Here is a 13172-nt window from a genome sequence, read left to right as displayed (position 1 = left end):
GATAGTGTACAACTTTACATTCATTCTCAACTATTATCAAAACACTATTAGTCATTAATAAATTATTACAATAATATTCATTAAGCCAAATCGCTAATGCTGTATTAAGTGCATTAAGTGGTCATGAGAACAGGAGTGCGTCAACAGAGCAATGTGACCTTAACCAAAACAACATTATGTGCACGGGCAGTACAGATAAAAGAAACTGTCATATTTGACCGCATTAGAGGGCCTCGTGTAAAGAACGTGATTGTCAGGAAATGGATAACAACTCCATAGATGATAAACAAAAACAAGTAAGTACCGAGGGTTCTTTAGATAGAGGTGTGTGCTGTGAACATAAGGACATTGAAATTGCAGCTCCTGCTCTGAGGAACTGAAAAGACGTCAGGAGTCAGATACGACAGGCCAACATGCAGGAGAGACCATAAGAACTGTCAACGACCAATGAGAAGAAACCTACAACTGAACATTTCAGTCTTTGTATTATAACAACACCTGGTAAGAGAAACATAGCCAGTCACTTTGTTGCTTGTCAGAGAATAGAAGATCACACCCAGAGCTCTATATGTTTTATTTTGACTGCCAAATTATAGACTGATTGAAGCCATATCTTCTCCTATTGCTTGCTAGATAGATAGATGGATGGATGGATGGATGGATGGATGGATGGATAGATAGATAGATAGATAGATAGATAGATAGATAGATAGATAGATAGATAGATAGATAGATAGATAGATAGATAGATAGACAGACAGACAGACAGACAGACAGACAGACAGACAGACAGACAGAAAGAAAGAAAGAAAGAAAGAAAGACATTTCTGAAAAGTGCCGTAATCGTATAAGTCCAACAACAACGAAAAAAACATGTCTGGGCCTCTCCCGACCATGTCTGTTTAAAAAAACATGTCCGGGCATGACTGTCGAAGGTAAAAAACTTTTTATAGAATATATTTATAAATAAAGTAAAGAAAGCATAGTAAATATCGCTTAAGCACAATAAAAGAAAAGACGAAGAAAATAAAAAATTACGAGTCAACAACCCGCCCGCAGCTCGACTTGTGACGTCACCTACGTGCTGCCACCGCATGGTCGCGCTCGATGTGCGTCACTTCCTGCTTGGGCTTTTTGATTGTTGTTTCCATCGCCGCAATCAAAAAATACTCTTTTCAGAACAACGGGAGCCTGCGCACACTGATCACCGCGATAAAACGTAAGTGAAAAAAAACATAAAATTGTCTTGAATAGTCTTCCTCCGGCATTCCGGTTCCCTTCTCCGTGTTTTCATATGCGAATATTTAATAATTCGGCGGCTTGCAGGACGAGAGCGGGGGGGGGGGTGAATGGTGCAGTGGCGGTGCGATGTACGCTAACAGGTTAGCTAACGTTAGCTCGTTCGAGTAGGAAAGAGAGGGTGTTGGTGCACGTGTTTGTTACGCACGCGATCGTGTGGTCGTTTTCACGACATGGGAGAGTTGACTCCACTTGGTTCGGGACTCGCGACGGAGTTTTAGGGTATCGTGTCGCTGTTTTACGTGCGACATTATGCTTGACCCCCCACCCTTCCCCCGGAGCGCTCTACCCCACACTTTCATTGAAAGTCTAGGGCACTTCCGGTTGAATCACCTTTCTTCCCACACCCCTTTGTTGACATCGACAGGTTGGCCTGTTCGCTGAACAGACACTTGTTTTGAGGGTCCCAAGCCGTATATTGTTCAAAATAAACTTTCGACTATTTAACGCGGCGCCAGTTTCTTTGCTAGGTGCTGTATGTCAAATAAAATGACACACACATCCTTCTTCCGCAATGACATAACAGCCCCTCAATATACACTCGCTGTTTCTGCACCCACAAACTAATTTAATCCTGACAAAACACTTAAGATGTATAGCAAGTATACGGTTTATTAGACATGTTACGTATTAAATGAGCTGTGTCCTCATGTCAAATCCGTCTCCACCGTTACCCTTTCCTCAGTGTCCCGTGAAACAGCGCGTCAAAAGGCGCCCCCCCACCCTTTTGGTTTTTGACTTTTAAGAAAGTCACACACTAATAAAACCATCGATTGGCTATTAGGGTATCTAATTCAGAGTCGAGAATAATCATTTTTATTCGTTAATGTATTTATAATAAAAATAACAACCATGATTGTCCTCCGATTCCGGACTGTGTTCGGTCACGTGACCCACAAGCGAAACTTAAGGATGAAGGGAAATCGAAACCGTACATGTGTCCCCTCCTTCATTCATTTTCCCTTCCTCTCCATAAGTCTCCCTTTCCCTCTCACCGTCTCAGATGCGTATTTATTAGGCCCACAGTAGCGTTCCTGTCACGTCGCTGGTCGTGGAGGCATTCGGAAAGATAAATCTGGTTTGACCACTTCAATCTTTTTTAAAAAAATAGTCGGAGAGTCGTAACTTTCTCATTTATTAAAGTATCTTCATTTTTATTTTATTTTTTTTAAATACAATGCGACCCCCCCCCCCCACACGATCTTCCTGCTGCCTTCACTTAAGTCATCCGACCAACAGGAAGCTGCAGGAGTAGCAACTTCAAAAAAAAAGGAAATGTCCATCGCCCCTCCAGGAAACCTTGTCTTCAGTGGGTGAGACAAACAATGCCAAACCGTAGATAAATGGTAACTGACTTAATGTGTGTATGAATGTGTGTCTGTGTTTTGGTTTTAAATGCACATATGAAGTCACCCTTGCGAGAATGTTGCAAATTGTGTGCCGCCGCTGCAATTGTGTGAGAGGAGAACGCGAGCCGTGGGAGAGGTGATTCATTGCCTTCCAGGTGGAGGGCAGCGAAGGCCGCGGCCCTGATGAGGACCGGAGGGACGCTACAAAAAGGGGGAGGAAAAAAAAACAACTCAGTAGTTGCTGTTTTGTCTCGCATTGGGGTCAAGATGAGTCGGCCGCCCTCCGCTGCGTCTGGACTACACGGCCCACTGGCTGTCAGCCCCTGTTACTGTGACGGGCCGGCTCAGTCGTCACGTGGCGGCAGTGCTGCTGACCCAGTCGAAAGATGCGACGTCTGACTCAGGATTGCCTGTCTTCACCCACTCCCCCCCTCGTTGTTTTGCCTACCGTCGTTGTCAGACACGACACCTGACGCCCTGATCGATGTCTGACGGCAGAGCGGCTCGCAATCTCCTCTTCCAGTTTGGTCCTGGTAAAGGATCATATAGGGAAACTTTTTATTGACCCTAATTTCCAGAACCTGAATATCTATCTTCCCCTTCCTCCTGACGGCAGGATAAGCAGCATAAATGATGAGCAAATGTATATGGCTTACCCTTAGAACCATCAGGTTATAAACTGTAACCCCTTCCCCGTGACCGTCAGCTGTCTGTCTGCCTTCCTTCTCCGTCCCCGCTTTGGAACCCTATCGTCCGGTAATTTATTTATATATTTAGTTATTTATTTCAAAGGCCAAAAATAAAGCCATCAAGCCAAGGGAGGAACAGCTGAATTATTGATCAGCGGGTCTATTTAGCTGTCGATTAAGTTTCTTCGTGACGGCGAGGAACGGACATGTCACCCTTCCACATCCTTGGCGGCACTAAGCCGAAGCCCGACTAAAGTTTTAATACGCCACCTTTGAAATTCGCTCATCCGTGAAACCCTTATAGAATGTAAATAATAGCTTAATATTAATATTTAATATTAATAATAATATTTGTAACGTTGTCCCGAATGAAAGCGACGACCGGCCCAAACGGCCTTCTGTCTCTTAGAACGCCCTCCGACGTTGGGCTGCGGTTGTCAGCTGGACTTCGAGGTGCCACTGTATTGATTACACAATCGATCTGCCTCTGGCGCCAACGCGAATGCAGAGCATTTGACAAGACGTGTACTTTTATTTATTTTGAAGTCCCCTTTGCAGTCCAATCCCACGTGTAGGTCACACAGACCTTCTGGGCATTTATTATTGATGCCCCACGCTATCAAAGGGCATGGGTGCTGGAGTGGGTGGGGGCTCCTAACAGCCCCCGAAGGTGTTCTTGGCCAGAAAGGCGGCGCCTTCAGAGCCGTCATTGTTTGTTTTCTCTCCATGTGCCTGCTGACTTCCCCTTCCCCATTACAGGTGCCGTTAGCGTGGGACTGACCCACGCCCCGACCCCCGGCCGGGTCTGCAGGTGGAGCCAGAGAAAACCCACCGGCACGCACCCGCCAGCGCAACCCCCCCGCCTCACGCCCGGGGCCCTGCGCTATGAGCAGAGGCAGGGGAGGGCCCTACACAGAACACTACCGCCGCCACCCGGCACCCCGCTTCCACACCGAAGAGAGCCGCTGCCGGCCCGGCCCGGCCCCCTTCTTCCCCCAGCCCGGCCCACGACATCCGCTTCCAGGCTACTACCACGGCCCCGGCGGGCCTGCGTCCGGCCACGCCCAGAGTCCGGGTCACCAGCCCGCAACGGACTCCTTTCGCTACCACCAGGTGCAGTTCCTCCAGGGCCTTAGGTCCGAGGGCCCGAGTTACAGAGGCGGCCCCTGGAGAGGCGGCCCAGCACCCAGCAGGTCCTCCAGCGCCTCACGCCAGCCCCCACTGGGCTACTACCGATTGCCAAATCCCAGCGGCAGCAGCAGCCGCCGGGGCAGGGGCCACTACAGCCAAGACTTCTGTGCCGCGAGGCCCCTGGGCCCCCGACACCCCGGCCCAGACCGGAAATGGGCCGCATCATCTGACTCACTGATTGACGACTTTCAGGGCTTACTGCTCTCCCGGTACCGGGCTGAGCACTTCGACAAGCAGCCCAGCACGAGGTTCTGTGGGGAAGGGGTCTTCGATCGCGGCGTTCAGGACCAGGTCCGCCGGGCCCTCTGTGCTCTGGGCCCCAACGAGAGCATCCCCGCCAAGGCCTTGGCCAAGAAGCTGCGCCTGCCCAAGCGATTCATCAACAAGGCTCTCTACTCCCTGGAGCGCTCGCAGGAGGCCTCCAAGCACGGGCTCTCCCCCCCTGAGTGGACGCTCTACAGACAGCCCGTCGAAGGGGAGGAGCCTCACCACTGCAGCAGTGCACAGCCCGATCCTACTGCAGAACCTGAGGCCGGGCCACGGGAAGAAAAGGTCGGAGAGCTCCCGCGAGACGACAACTCCGACGCGGAGTCCAGCTGCTCCTCATCATCTTCTCACTTGTTTTCCTCCTCCTCCTCCTCTGAGTCGCCACCGTCTGAGGCGGACTCCACCCGCCTCTCCCCCGACCCGGACGCCAAGCTGCCCGCAATGGCGGACCAGAAGGAGCTGGTCCTGCGCTACCTCCTGGACTGTGGTGAGGTGACCGCCCTGGTTATCGCCAAGAACCTTGGCCTGAAGGGTTCGAAGCAGGTCAACCCCACACTGTACGCGCTGGAGAAGCAGGGCGAGGTGGTCAAGAATGCCGATACCAACCCGCCCACGTGGGAGCTCTCTGCCCGCCGCCGGGAGCGCATGGAGCGGAGCCTGCGTGCAGCGGCGGGGAGCCATTGTGGGGCCAGCTTTGCACGAGAGCCGCGGGCCACAGAGCTGGTGCCGTTCGAGGATGGATGGCTGCCGCTGGAAAGCCACAGGAGGGAGGTATGTGTTCTGAGTGTCTGTGTGTGTGTTTTAGGCCCCAAAGGTGAATAAAGAATGAAATAACCTTTTCTCTGCAGCCGCCGTTCTTCACCCCGAAAAAGAAAACGGAGGGGCCCAGCGAGGGCCAGTGGGCCACCGATGAGATCCCTGAGTTCCTGAATGCCATCCGCCGGGAAACGGACGCGGAGCGGCTGGTGGCGCGGCCGCCCGACAGCGGCGTCGGGCTGGTGGCTGTGTCGCTGGCTGCACCCCCGCCGCAGAACTTGTGGGCCAAGCTCCAGGAGGTGCGGCTGAAGAACCCTGTGAGCGGGCTGATGGAGTACGCCCAGTATCTGGGCCACAACTGCGAGTTCCTCCTGCTGGACCAGTCTGGACCATCCCACGACCCGAGGTCAGTGGGGTGGCGGGCACATGTCTTGTCACGATGGCACCCAATCCGCAAGTCCTCTTTTTGCCCTCCCCCCATTTTAGGTAAAACACATCCTGCAGTGTGAGCGTGTGTGTCTTAAACACGGTTGTCGGAAACATTTCAGGGAACCGCCCCTCTCACCAACCAGACGGTACATTCTGTTAGGAAACAGTTAAGGACCCTGGGAAAAATTTCCATCCCAAAATGCATTTCACTCGATCGGAATGCTGACCTTTTAGCCATTTTTTTTTCCCTGTAACCACGGCAACCTCCTCCGGTGGAGTCCAGTATTTGCATATGACAAGTTGCAGCTTCACACCCGCAGGGTTTTTTCTCTGGTCGTGACCTTTGTCGCGGTGGCGGCGTGTGTTTACCCGTACCCTCTGCCCCAATAGGTTCCGGATGCAGGTGATGCTCAACGGGCGGCTGTTCCCTGTTGCTGAGGCCTCCAGCAAGAAGGTCGCCAAGAAGGATGCAGCCGCCGCTACCCTGCAGATCCTGGTCGGGGAAATGCATGGCAGTGTGAGTGACGGCAGCGAAGGGAACGCCGGCGCCGACCAACCAATGGACGTGCTGCCGGAGGTCAGTGTAAGTCTCTGTCGTGTTTTGGAAGCTTCTTCGAAAAAAAAGCAGAGCTCAAGCCGTACCGTGGAATTGAACTCCTCGGGGTTATTCTGTTTTGTTCATTTTAATGACCCCCGCTTGCTCAAATGACACCCCATGACCCACTTTCTACACCTTAAAAAAAAATTCCACCTACAGCCAGTCCTCAGTTTGGGACATCCTTGACCTATGGCGTTTCATTGATATTCGCAATCTCCCAAAAATATTTTTTGAGAATGTCTCATTCCATTTTTCAAAAAGTTATCGTTTGTGACCTAACCAGTTTTGCACAGAAACTGGTTTGCGAGAAAAGCGGATGAATACGTTGTCACATGGCTTGTTTAGATTTGCTGGTTGTACACCATGTTGGATTGTGCCACCTTCGCCTTTTTTAATTTTTGTTTTTTGGTTGAGGGGACTTTTGTCCTTCATTATGACTTCCAAGTATAAGTCTTTTAAATGCATTGCTTATTTTTACAGTACAGTGGTTTTTATGGCCTAAATGATCTTTTTATTTTTTTTTATCCATTGTTACCTGAGGCTAGCTTTAGGTTAGGATGCCACCGGCTAATATGTTTCTTCATATTAAGTATTTTTTTCAACTTTTTTTTTTTATTGCGCTTGCACGTGTCACCCGTCATGCAGCTTGAACTTGAAAACTTTATTGTCCAGGCAGAAATGGGAAACCATCCAATTTATTTCATTTTGTATTGAAAAAATCGATTTTGTGACTTTGTTGCATCCAATCCGAAACGGGTGCATGCCACCCCAAGCGTCAGCGCAGGTGAGTGACACAGGTTTATAAACAGATGTAAACTGTAAACGGAGAGGGTTTTCTGATGGCAGAGGCGAGAATAACTGTTGTTTTCCCATTCTGTCCAGGAGGCGGTGGAGGCCGCAGGCGGGATCTCCACCACAGGGAGCCTGGAGGGGATAGGCGACGGCCACCCGCAGCCGCTGTCGCGCTCACTGCCGGGCGGGAAGAACCCGGTGTCGGTGCTGATGGAGTACAGCCAGCGCAGCGGGAACCCCATCGAGTTTGTTGTCACAGGCCAGGCGGGCCCGCCGCACGACCCAAGGTATCATTGCGCCGTGTCTGCTGACGCAAGTCAGCTGACGAATCACAAAAGCGAGCAGTGTTGCCTACACTCTGTCCCCCAGGGGAAACCCCGTCACGCCGGAAACATGTGATCCAGAGACTTCCTTTTTTTTATTTTCTTCACTTTACTATGTCTCTGCTTCCCCAGGTTCATGTACAGGGTGAAGGTGGGGGAGAGTCTGTTCCCCGAGGCCTCGGCACCGAGCAAGAAAGCCGCTCGCCAGCTGGCGGCGGAGGAGGCTGTCAAGGAATTGATGGCTGACGGCAGGCTGCAGCTCAACAAGGTGTGGAGGGGGAGGGGAGGGGGGGGGTCCCGCTCGCGAGGGAACACAATCACCACACTGAGCCCGAGACTAGCTACCGTGTCCTCTCCTTCGTCCTCAAGCTCACATCTCCGCCCCTCTTCGCCCTCCTGCAGCCCCAGTTGCCACTGGGCTCGTCCAGCGACAGTGACGGCTCCGGTACCACGTGCCCGTCGCTGCCGCCCCTGACGGCCGACGAGCTGAGGGCGGCGCACGAGGCCGGCGTCGGGGATCTCATCAACCATCTGAACAACAACGCTGTATCGGGCCTGCTGGAGTATGCTCGTGCGCGGGGCTTCGCCGCTGAGATCCGCCTGGTGGGCCAGTCGGGCCCGCCTCACGAGCCCAAGTGAGCGCACGGGAAGCATCTGAAACTAGACAGTGTTGCAAACGCCGCACGGGCGTCATTATGACATTTTAGTATCAGTGTAATAGCATGGTAGTTAGCTAATAACACCCGTTGCACGCTCAGGTTCACCTACCAGGCCAAGCTGGGCGGACGCTGGTTCCCTCCGGTCTGCGCGTCCAACAAGAAGCAGGGGAAGCAGGAGGCAGCCGATGCCGCCCTGCGAGTCCTTATCGGCGAGGCTGAGCGAGCGGCGCGGACAGGGGAGCTCATTCCGGCTGAGGTACGTTGCCCAGGGGGCGGGGAAGACGACAACGACAGCTGATTTAAAAATGTAAAATACAAAACGCCCCTCTCTTTAGCTCCCGGTCAGCGGCAGCACGCTGCACGACCAGATCGCCATGCTGAGCCACCAGCGCTTCAACGCTCTGACCACGCGCATCCAGCACAGCCTCCTGGGCCGCAAGATCCTCGCCACCATCGTCATGAGGCGGGGCGAGGGCCTGGGGACCGTCGTCAGCCTGGGCACAGGTACGCCCCCCCCGTCCCCCCTGTCAGGCCAGTTAAGTCGCCACTAAAATAAATCATTTTTTTTTTTCTTTTGACCCGTCAGGGAATCGCTGCGTCAAAGGGGAGGAGCTGAGCCTCAAAGGGGAGACAGTCAACGACTGCCACGCCGAGATCATCTCTAGGAGGGGCTTCGTCCGGTAGGCGTTCTGATTCCTCTCTACCCATCTTTCCTCCTCTTCCTCCCTCACTCCCCTCACGCCCGCCCGCCTGCCCTCAGGTTCCTCTACAGCGAGCTGCAGAAGCACTACGCCGGCACAGATGCTAGCATATTTGAACCGGGCGAGGAGAACCGGTTGCGGGTCAAAGACGACATCACCTTCCACCTCTACATCAGGTTAGTCCATGCCGTTCGCCTGTCTGTGCGTGTGCGTTACTCACGCATCACTCACGCCCTTGCCCCTCCCCCCCAGCACGGCGCCCTGCGGGGACGGGGCCCTTTTCGACAAGTCTTGCAGCGAGACGGCGGAGGACGTGGACGGACACCAGCCGCTCTTTGAGAACGCCAAGCAGGGAAAGCTCCGAACCAAAGTGGAGAACGGTGAGATCGCCCCCACCAGCTCCTTCCTCAACTCCGATTGGTTCCCGGTGTTTGACTCCGCCCCCATTTGACTCCCACACCAGGCGAGGGCACCATCCCAGTTGAGTCCAGCGCCATCGTTCCCACGTGGGACGGCATCCAGCACGGCGAGCGGCTGCGTACCATGAGCTGCAGCGACAAGATTCTGCGCTGGAACGTGTTGGGCCTGCAGGGGGCGCTGCTCACACACTTCCTGCAGCCCATTTATCTGAAGTCCATCACGCTGGGTGAGCGCCGCCGTTTCCTAGAACGTCCTAGTGCCTCAAATGCATCGTAATGACATTGTAGAAGCATTTAATAACTGCAGTCTGTTGCTGTGTGTGCTTGTCCCATGGCGGTGCCAGGGTACCTGTACAGCCACGGCCACCTGACCCGGGCCGTCTGTTGTCGGCTGGCCAGAGACGGCGACGCCTTCGCCAAGAGCCTCCCGGCGCCCTTCCTGCTCAACCACCCCGAGGTAGGATCAAGGATGGCAAAGGGTTAAACCGTCAATCACACAATAATTTCAGGGGAAATCCACAGAAGGCAGGCTCTTAAAGGGAATGAAGGCCGAAGTAAAATGAATAAAAATTCATTTATAATCCATTAAACGTTTTTTTGTTTTTTTTTGATTGAAATTGATGAAGTAAAATTAATAAAAATTCATTTAAAATTCATGAAACGTTTTTGCTTTTTTTTTTTTTTTTTTAATTTAAATTGATCAGGAAATTTGAAAGTAGCCTAGTACTTACAGACAGATATTCCTCAGTTATAAAAATCATTTTTAAAATCATTTGAAAATGTTGAGAAGGCTAAATGAGAGGAGCCAATTAATGTCGGCTGTCTCCATCCCTGTCCTCGCCTTGCCGCCGTCCACAGGTGGGCCGCGTGAGCGTGTACGACTCCACCCGCCACACTGGCAAGACCAAGGAGTCCAGTGTCAACTGGAGCTTCCCGGACCAACACAGCGTGGAGGTCCTGGATGGGACCAAGGGCAAACACGACGGGTGAGCAAGACCTCAGGACTTATTTTCCTCCCCATGCCGTCGCCCTTGGTTACGTCCGCATTGATGGTTCCTGTCCCCCCTCACCCCTCTGCAGGAACAAGCTTGGTGTGTCCCGCGTCTCAAAGTCCAACCTGTTCGGTCAATTCCGCACACTCTGCCAGCAGAGCAGCCGCGACGATCTGCTCGCCCTGCCCTCCTACGCCCAGGCCAAGTCGTCCGCTGCTGCCTTCCAGCTGGCGAAGCGCCACTTCTTCCATGCGCTCGGCGTGCATGGCTATGGTGCCTGGATTAGCAAGCCGCTGGAGGAGAAGAGTTTTGAGTCGGGGGAGGGGATGGCGAGGTGGTGCGGCACCGGAAGGAATGGTGCCACCGTCGCCGAATTCAAGCAGGAGGGGGTGTAGGGCAGCGAGCGCCGGCTTGAGCTTTAATTTGTTAGGGGGGGGGCAACGGACAATGCAATGGTTGCAGAAAATTGGCAGATGACGGAAGACAATCAATGCAACAGCGGCGCCATGTGGTGGCGGGGCAACATGGGAAAAACTAAACGTTCCAAGAAGCTGCATTTGTCAGCTGTTCTCTCCCAACAATCCCCTCCACCGGGACAACTCGCACCGATTCAGCAGTTCTTGACCTGCAAAAAAAGCTCCATGTTTCATCTTCCCTGTTGTCACACACACACACACACACACCGTAGACAGTTTGTAATCAACGTTCTCCCCTGACTTTATAAGACTTGGCTCTGGGGTAAGAAAACCGCCTCTTTTATCCATCTTGTCTTTTGTGCCAGCAGCTGCTTCTGCGACTCCCTGTGTGTGTGGCACAGTGGGCATTTCTGAGCTTTGCCCCCTGGTGCCCCCCTACGTTGAAACGTTCCAACTCCCACACTGTTAAATTTTTTAGAGCCCTTAACCCCCCAAAAAGGGGGTGTTCAGCCTTCCTGTCTCCCATCTAACCGTCACGTTTTTTTTTTTTGTTTGTGTGTATGTGCACGCGCACATGCACGCACTTTTTTCATTTGTCAGGTGAGGTGTGTGGCCAGGACCTGCAGCTGGGGTCCAGCATCCAGAGTCCGGTCCCAGAGCCAAACAGCAGAAGTATATTACACTATTAGTCCTCTCTGAATGTTCTACAAATTTATATATTCATATATATATATATATATATATACATATATATATATATATACACATACATATATGTATATATATACATACATACATGTATATGTGTGTGTATATATATATATATATATATATATATATATACATATATATCTATACACATATATATACGTGTATATATATGTTTATGTGTGTATATATATATATGTACACACATATATATACGTTTATGTGTGTGTGTATATATATATGTATATATATGTGTGTGTATATATATATATATATGTATATGTATATAAAATAAATTTTTAATTAATGATTTAGCTGACTATGAAAGAAAAAGCAACTGTTTTGTTTTTTGTTTGAAAAGCCAGCTGCACAGGATGGCATTGACAACAGTTTTTCAAAATGAATCCCATAACAAGCTGAAACACGAGATCTGATATTTTGCATTGTCATTATTTTTTAGTAATTTTTCTCCTTTTTTTTATTTTGGGGTCCGATTTGCCCTTCCCAATTAAGCTGTCATACATCATTCTGTCCCCCAGCGGAACGAACCACAGTGACTGTCCTGGTAACTTGAGGCGGTAACTTCACAAAACATTAAAAAAACAGAAAATATCCTGAGTAGTTCTTTGTTTTTTTAAATGTGGGGATTTATTGTTGTAAATATTTTATCACAAAAAAATAAAAGTTTCTTAACAAATTGGACTCAGGTATCCGGACTCCTCTATGCAATTAGATGCTTTGACTGTATCTATTGTATGTCTGTATGTGCGTGCTTGTGTGTTTGTGTACATGCATACACTGGCTCTGCGTATTTGTACATCATCTACAATGTTGTTGTTTCTTTTTTTGTTTTTTTTTCCAACATTTAAAATAAAATCTAGTAGAAGAATTGATGTTATTTTTGTTGGTTTTGTGCATAGAGCTTGGAGAAAGTATAGTGGTGGAAGAAAAGGGAATGAGAAATGTTGGGAGGATAGTGATGCGGTGGGAAAGGTGATACATTCGGAGCAGGGTGATTTGGGTCAGGGTTGGGACGATTTTTTGGGAGTGATGTGCTAGGAGTGGAGCGGTGTGTCGGGGTTATGTGTGGTGAGTGATAATTGGGAAGCAGTATGATATGCTGGGTTGGCAGTGATTTTTTTGGGGGTGCAGAGATCTTTTTGGAGTGATGTGTTCATAGTGATTCGTTGGGAGAGGAATGATGTCGGGAGTGAGGCACAAGGAGCAGAGGGATATGTTAGGGGTGATACATTGGGAGTGGAGTGATGCGTCAGGTGAAGAGTGATGTCTTGGGAGCAGAGTGATCTTTCAGGAGTGATACATTGGTCTTGTTCTTTTGGTAGTGATGTTTTCAGAGTGAATTGGTGGGGGTGATAAGTTCAGAGTGATGTATTTCAACCTAAATGATGCGTTGGGAGAAGATCAATGTATTAGTAATGCTGGGAGTGGTGTGGTGGGTGTGATACGTTGGAAGCACAGCAATGTGTCGGGTGCAGAGCGATGTTTTTTCAAGCAGAGCGGAGTGAGGTTTCAGAAGTTATACACTGGGAGTAGAGTTTTGGGACCAATGTATTGGGAGTGATG

The 13172-nt window shown here is 50.6% G+C and overlaps 1 protein-coding gene across 3 annotated transcripts; it reads left to right on the top strand.

Moving 5' to 3' along the window:
* Nucleotides 1–1119: 1119 nt before the first annotated feature.
* On the top strand, nucleotides 1120–12477 carry adar (adenosine deaminase RNA specific). 3 transcript variants are annotated; one of them, XM_086155740.1, is made up of 16 exons: nucleotides 1120–1219; nucleotides 4097–5566; nucleotides 5644–5957; nucleotides 6371–6557; nucleotides 7461–7657; nucleotides 7826–7961; nucleotides 8063–8328; nucleotides 8452–8608; nucleotides 8688–8856; nucleotides 8939–9032; nucleotides 9113–9229; nucleotides 9306–9433; nucleotides 9517–9699; nucleotides 9817–9929; nucleotides 10331–10458; nucleotides 10553–12477. In XM_086155740.1, the coding sequence occupies exons 2-16, from the start codon at nucleotides 4223–4225 to the stop codon at nucleotides 10857–10859; spliced, it is 3840 nt and encodes a 1279-aa protein (XP_086011866.1). In that variant the 5' UTR covers nucleotides 1120–1219; nucleotides 4097–4222; the 3' UTR covers nucleotides 10860–12477. The 3 variants fall into 3 exon arrangements, with proteins under 3 accessions (XP_086011866.1, XP_086011867.1, XP_086011865.1); XM_086155741.1 differs by having other exon boundaries at nucleotides 6371–6563; nucleotides 8096–8328; XM_086155739.1 differs by having other exon boundaries at nucleotides 6371–6563.
* Nucleotides 12478–13172: the final 695 nt, after the last annotated feature.

This window comes from Fistularia commersonii, chromosome 11, assembly GCF_037954325.1.
Source record: "Fistularia commersonii isolate RoL2024-O1a breed Wild chromosome 11, RoL_Fcom_v1.0, whole genome shotgun sequence".
NCBI classification, from domain to species: domain Eukaryota; kingdom Metazoa; phylum Chordata; class Actinopteri; order Syngnathiformes; family Fistulariidae; genus Fistularia; species Fistularia commersonii.
This window is presented reverse-complemented; position numbering and strand designations above follow the sequence as displayed.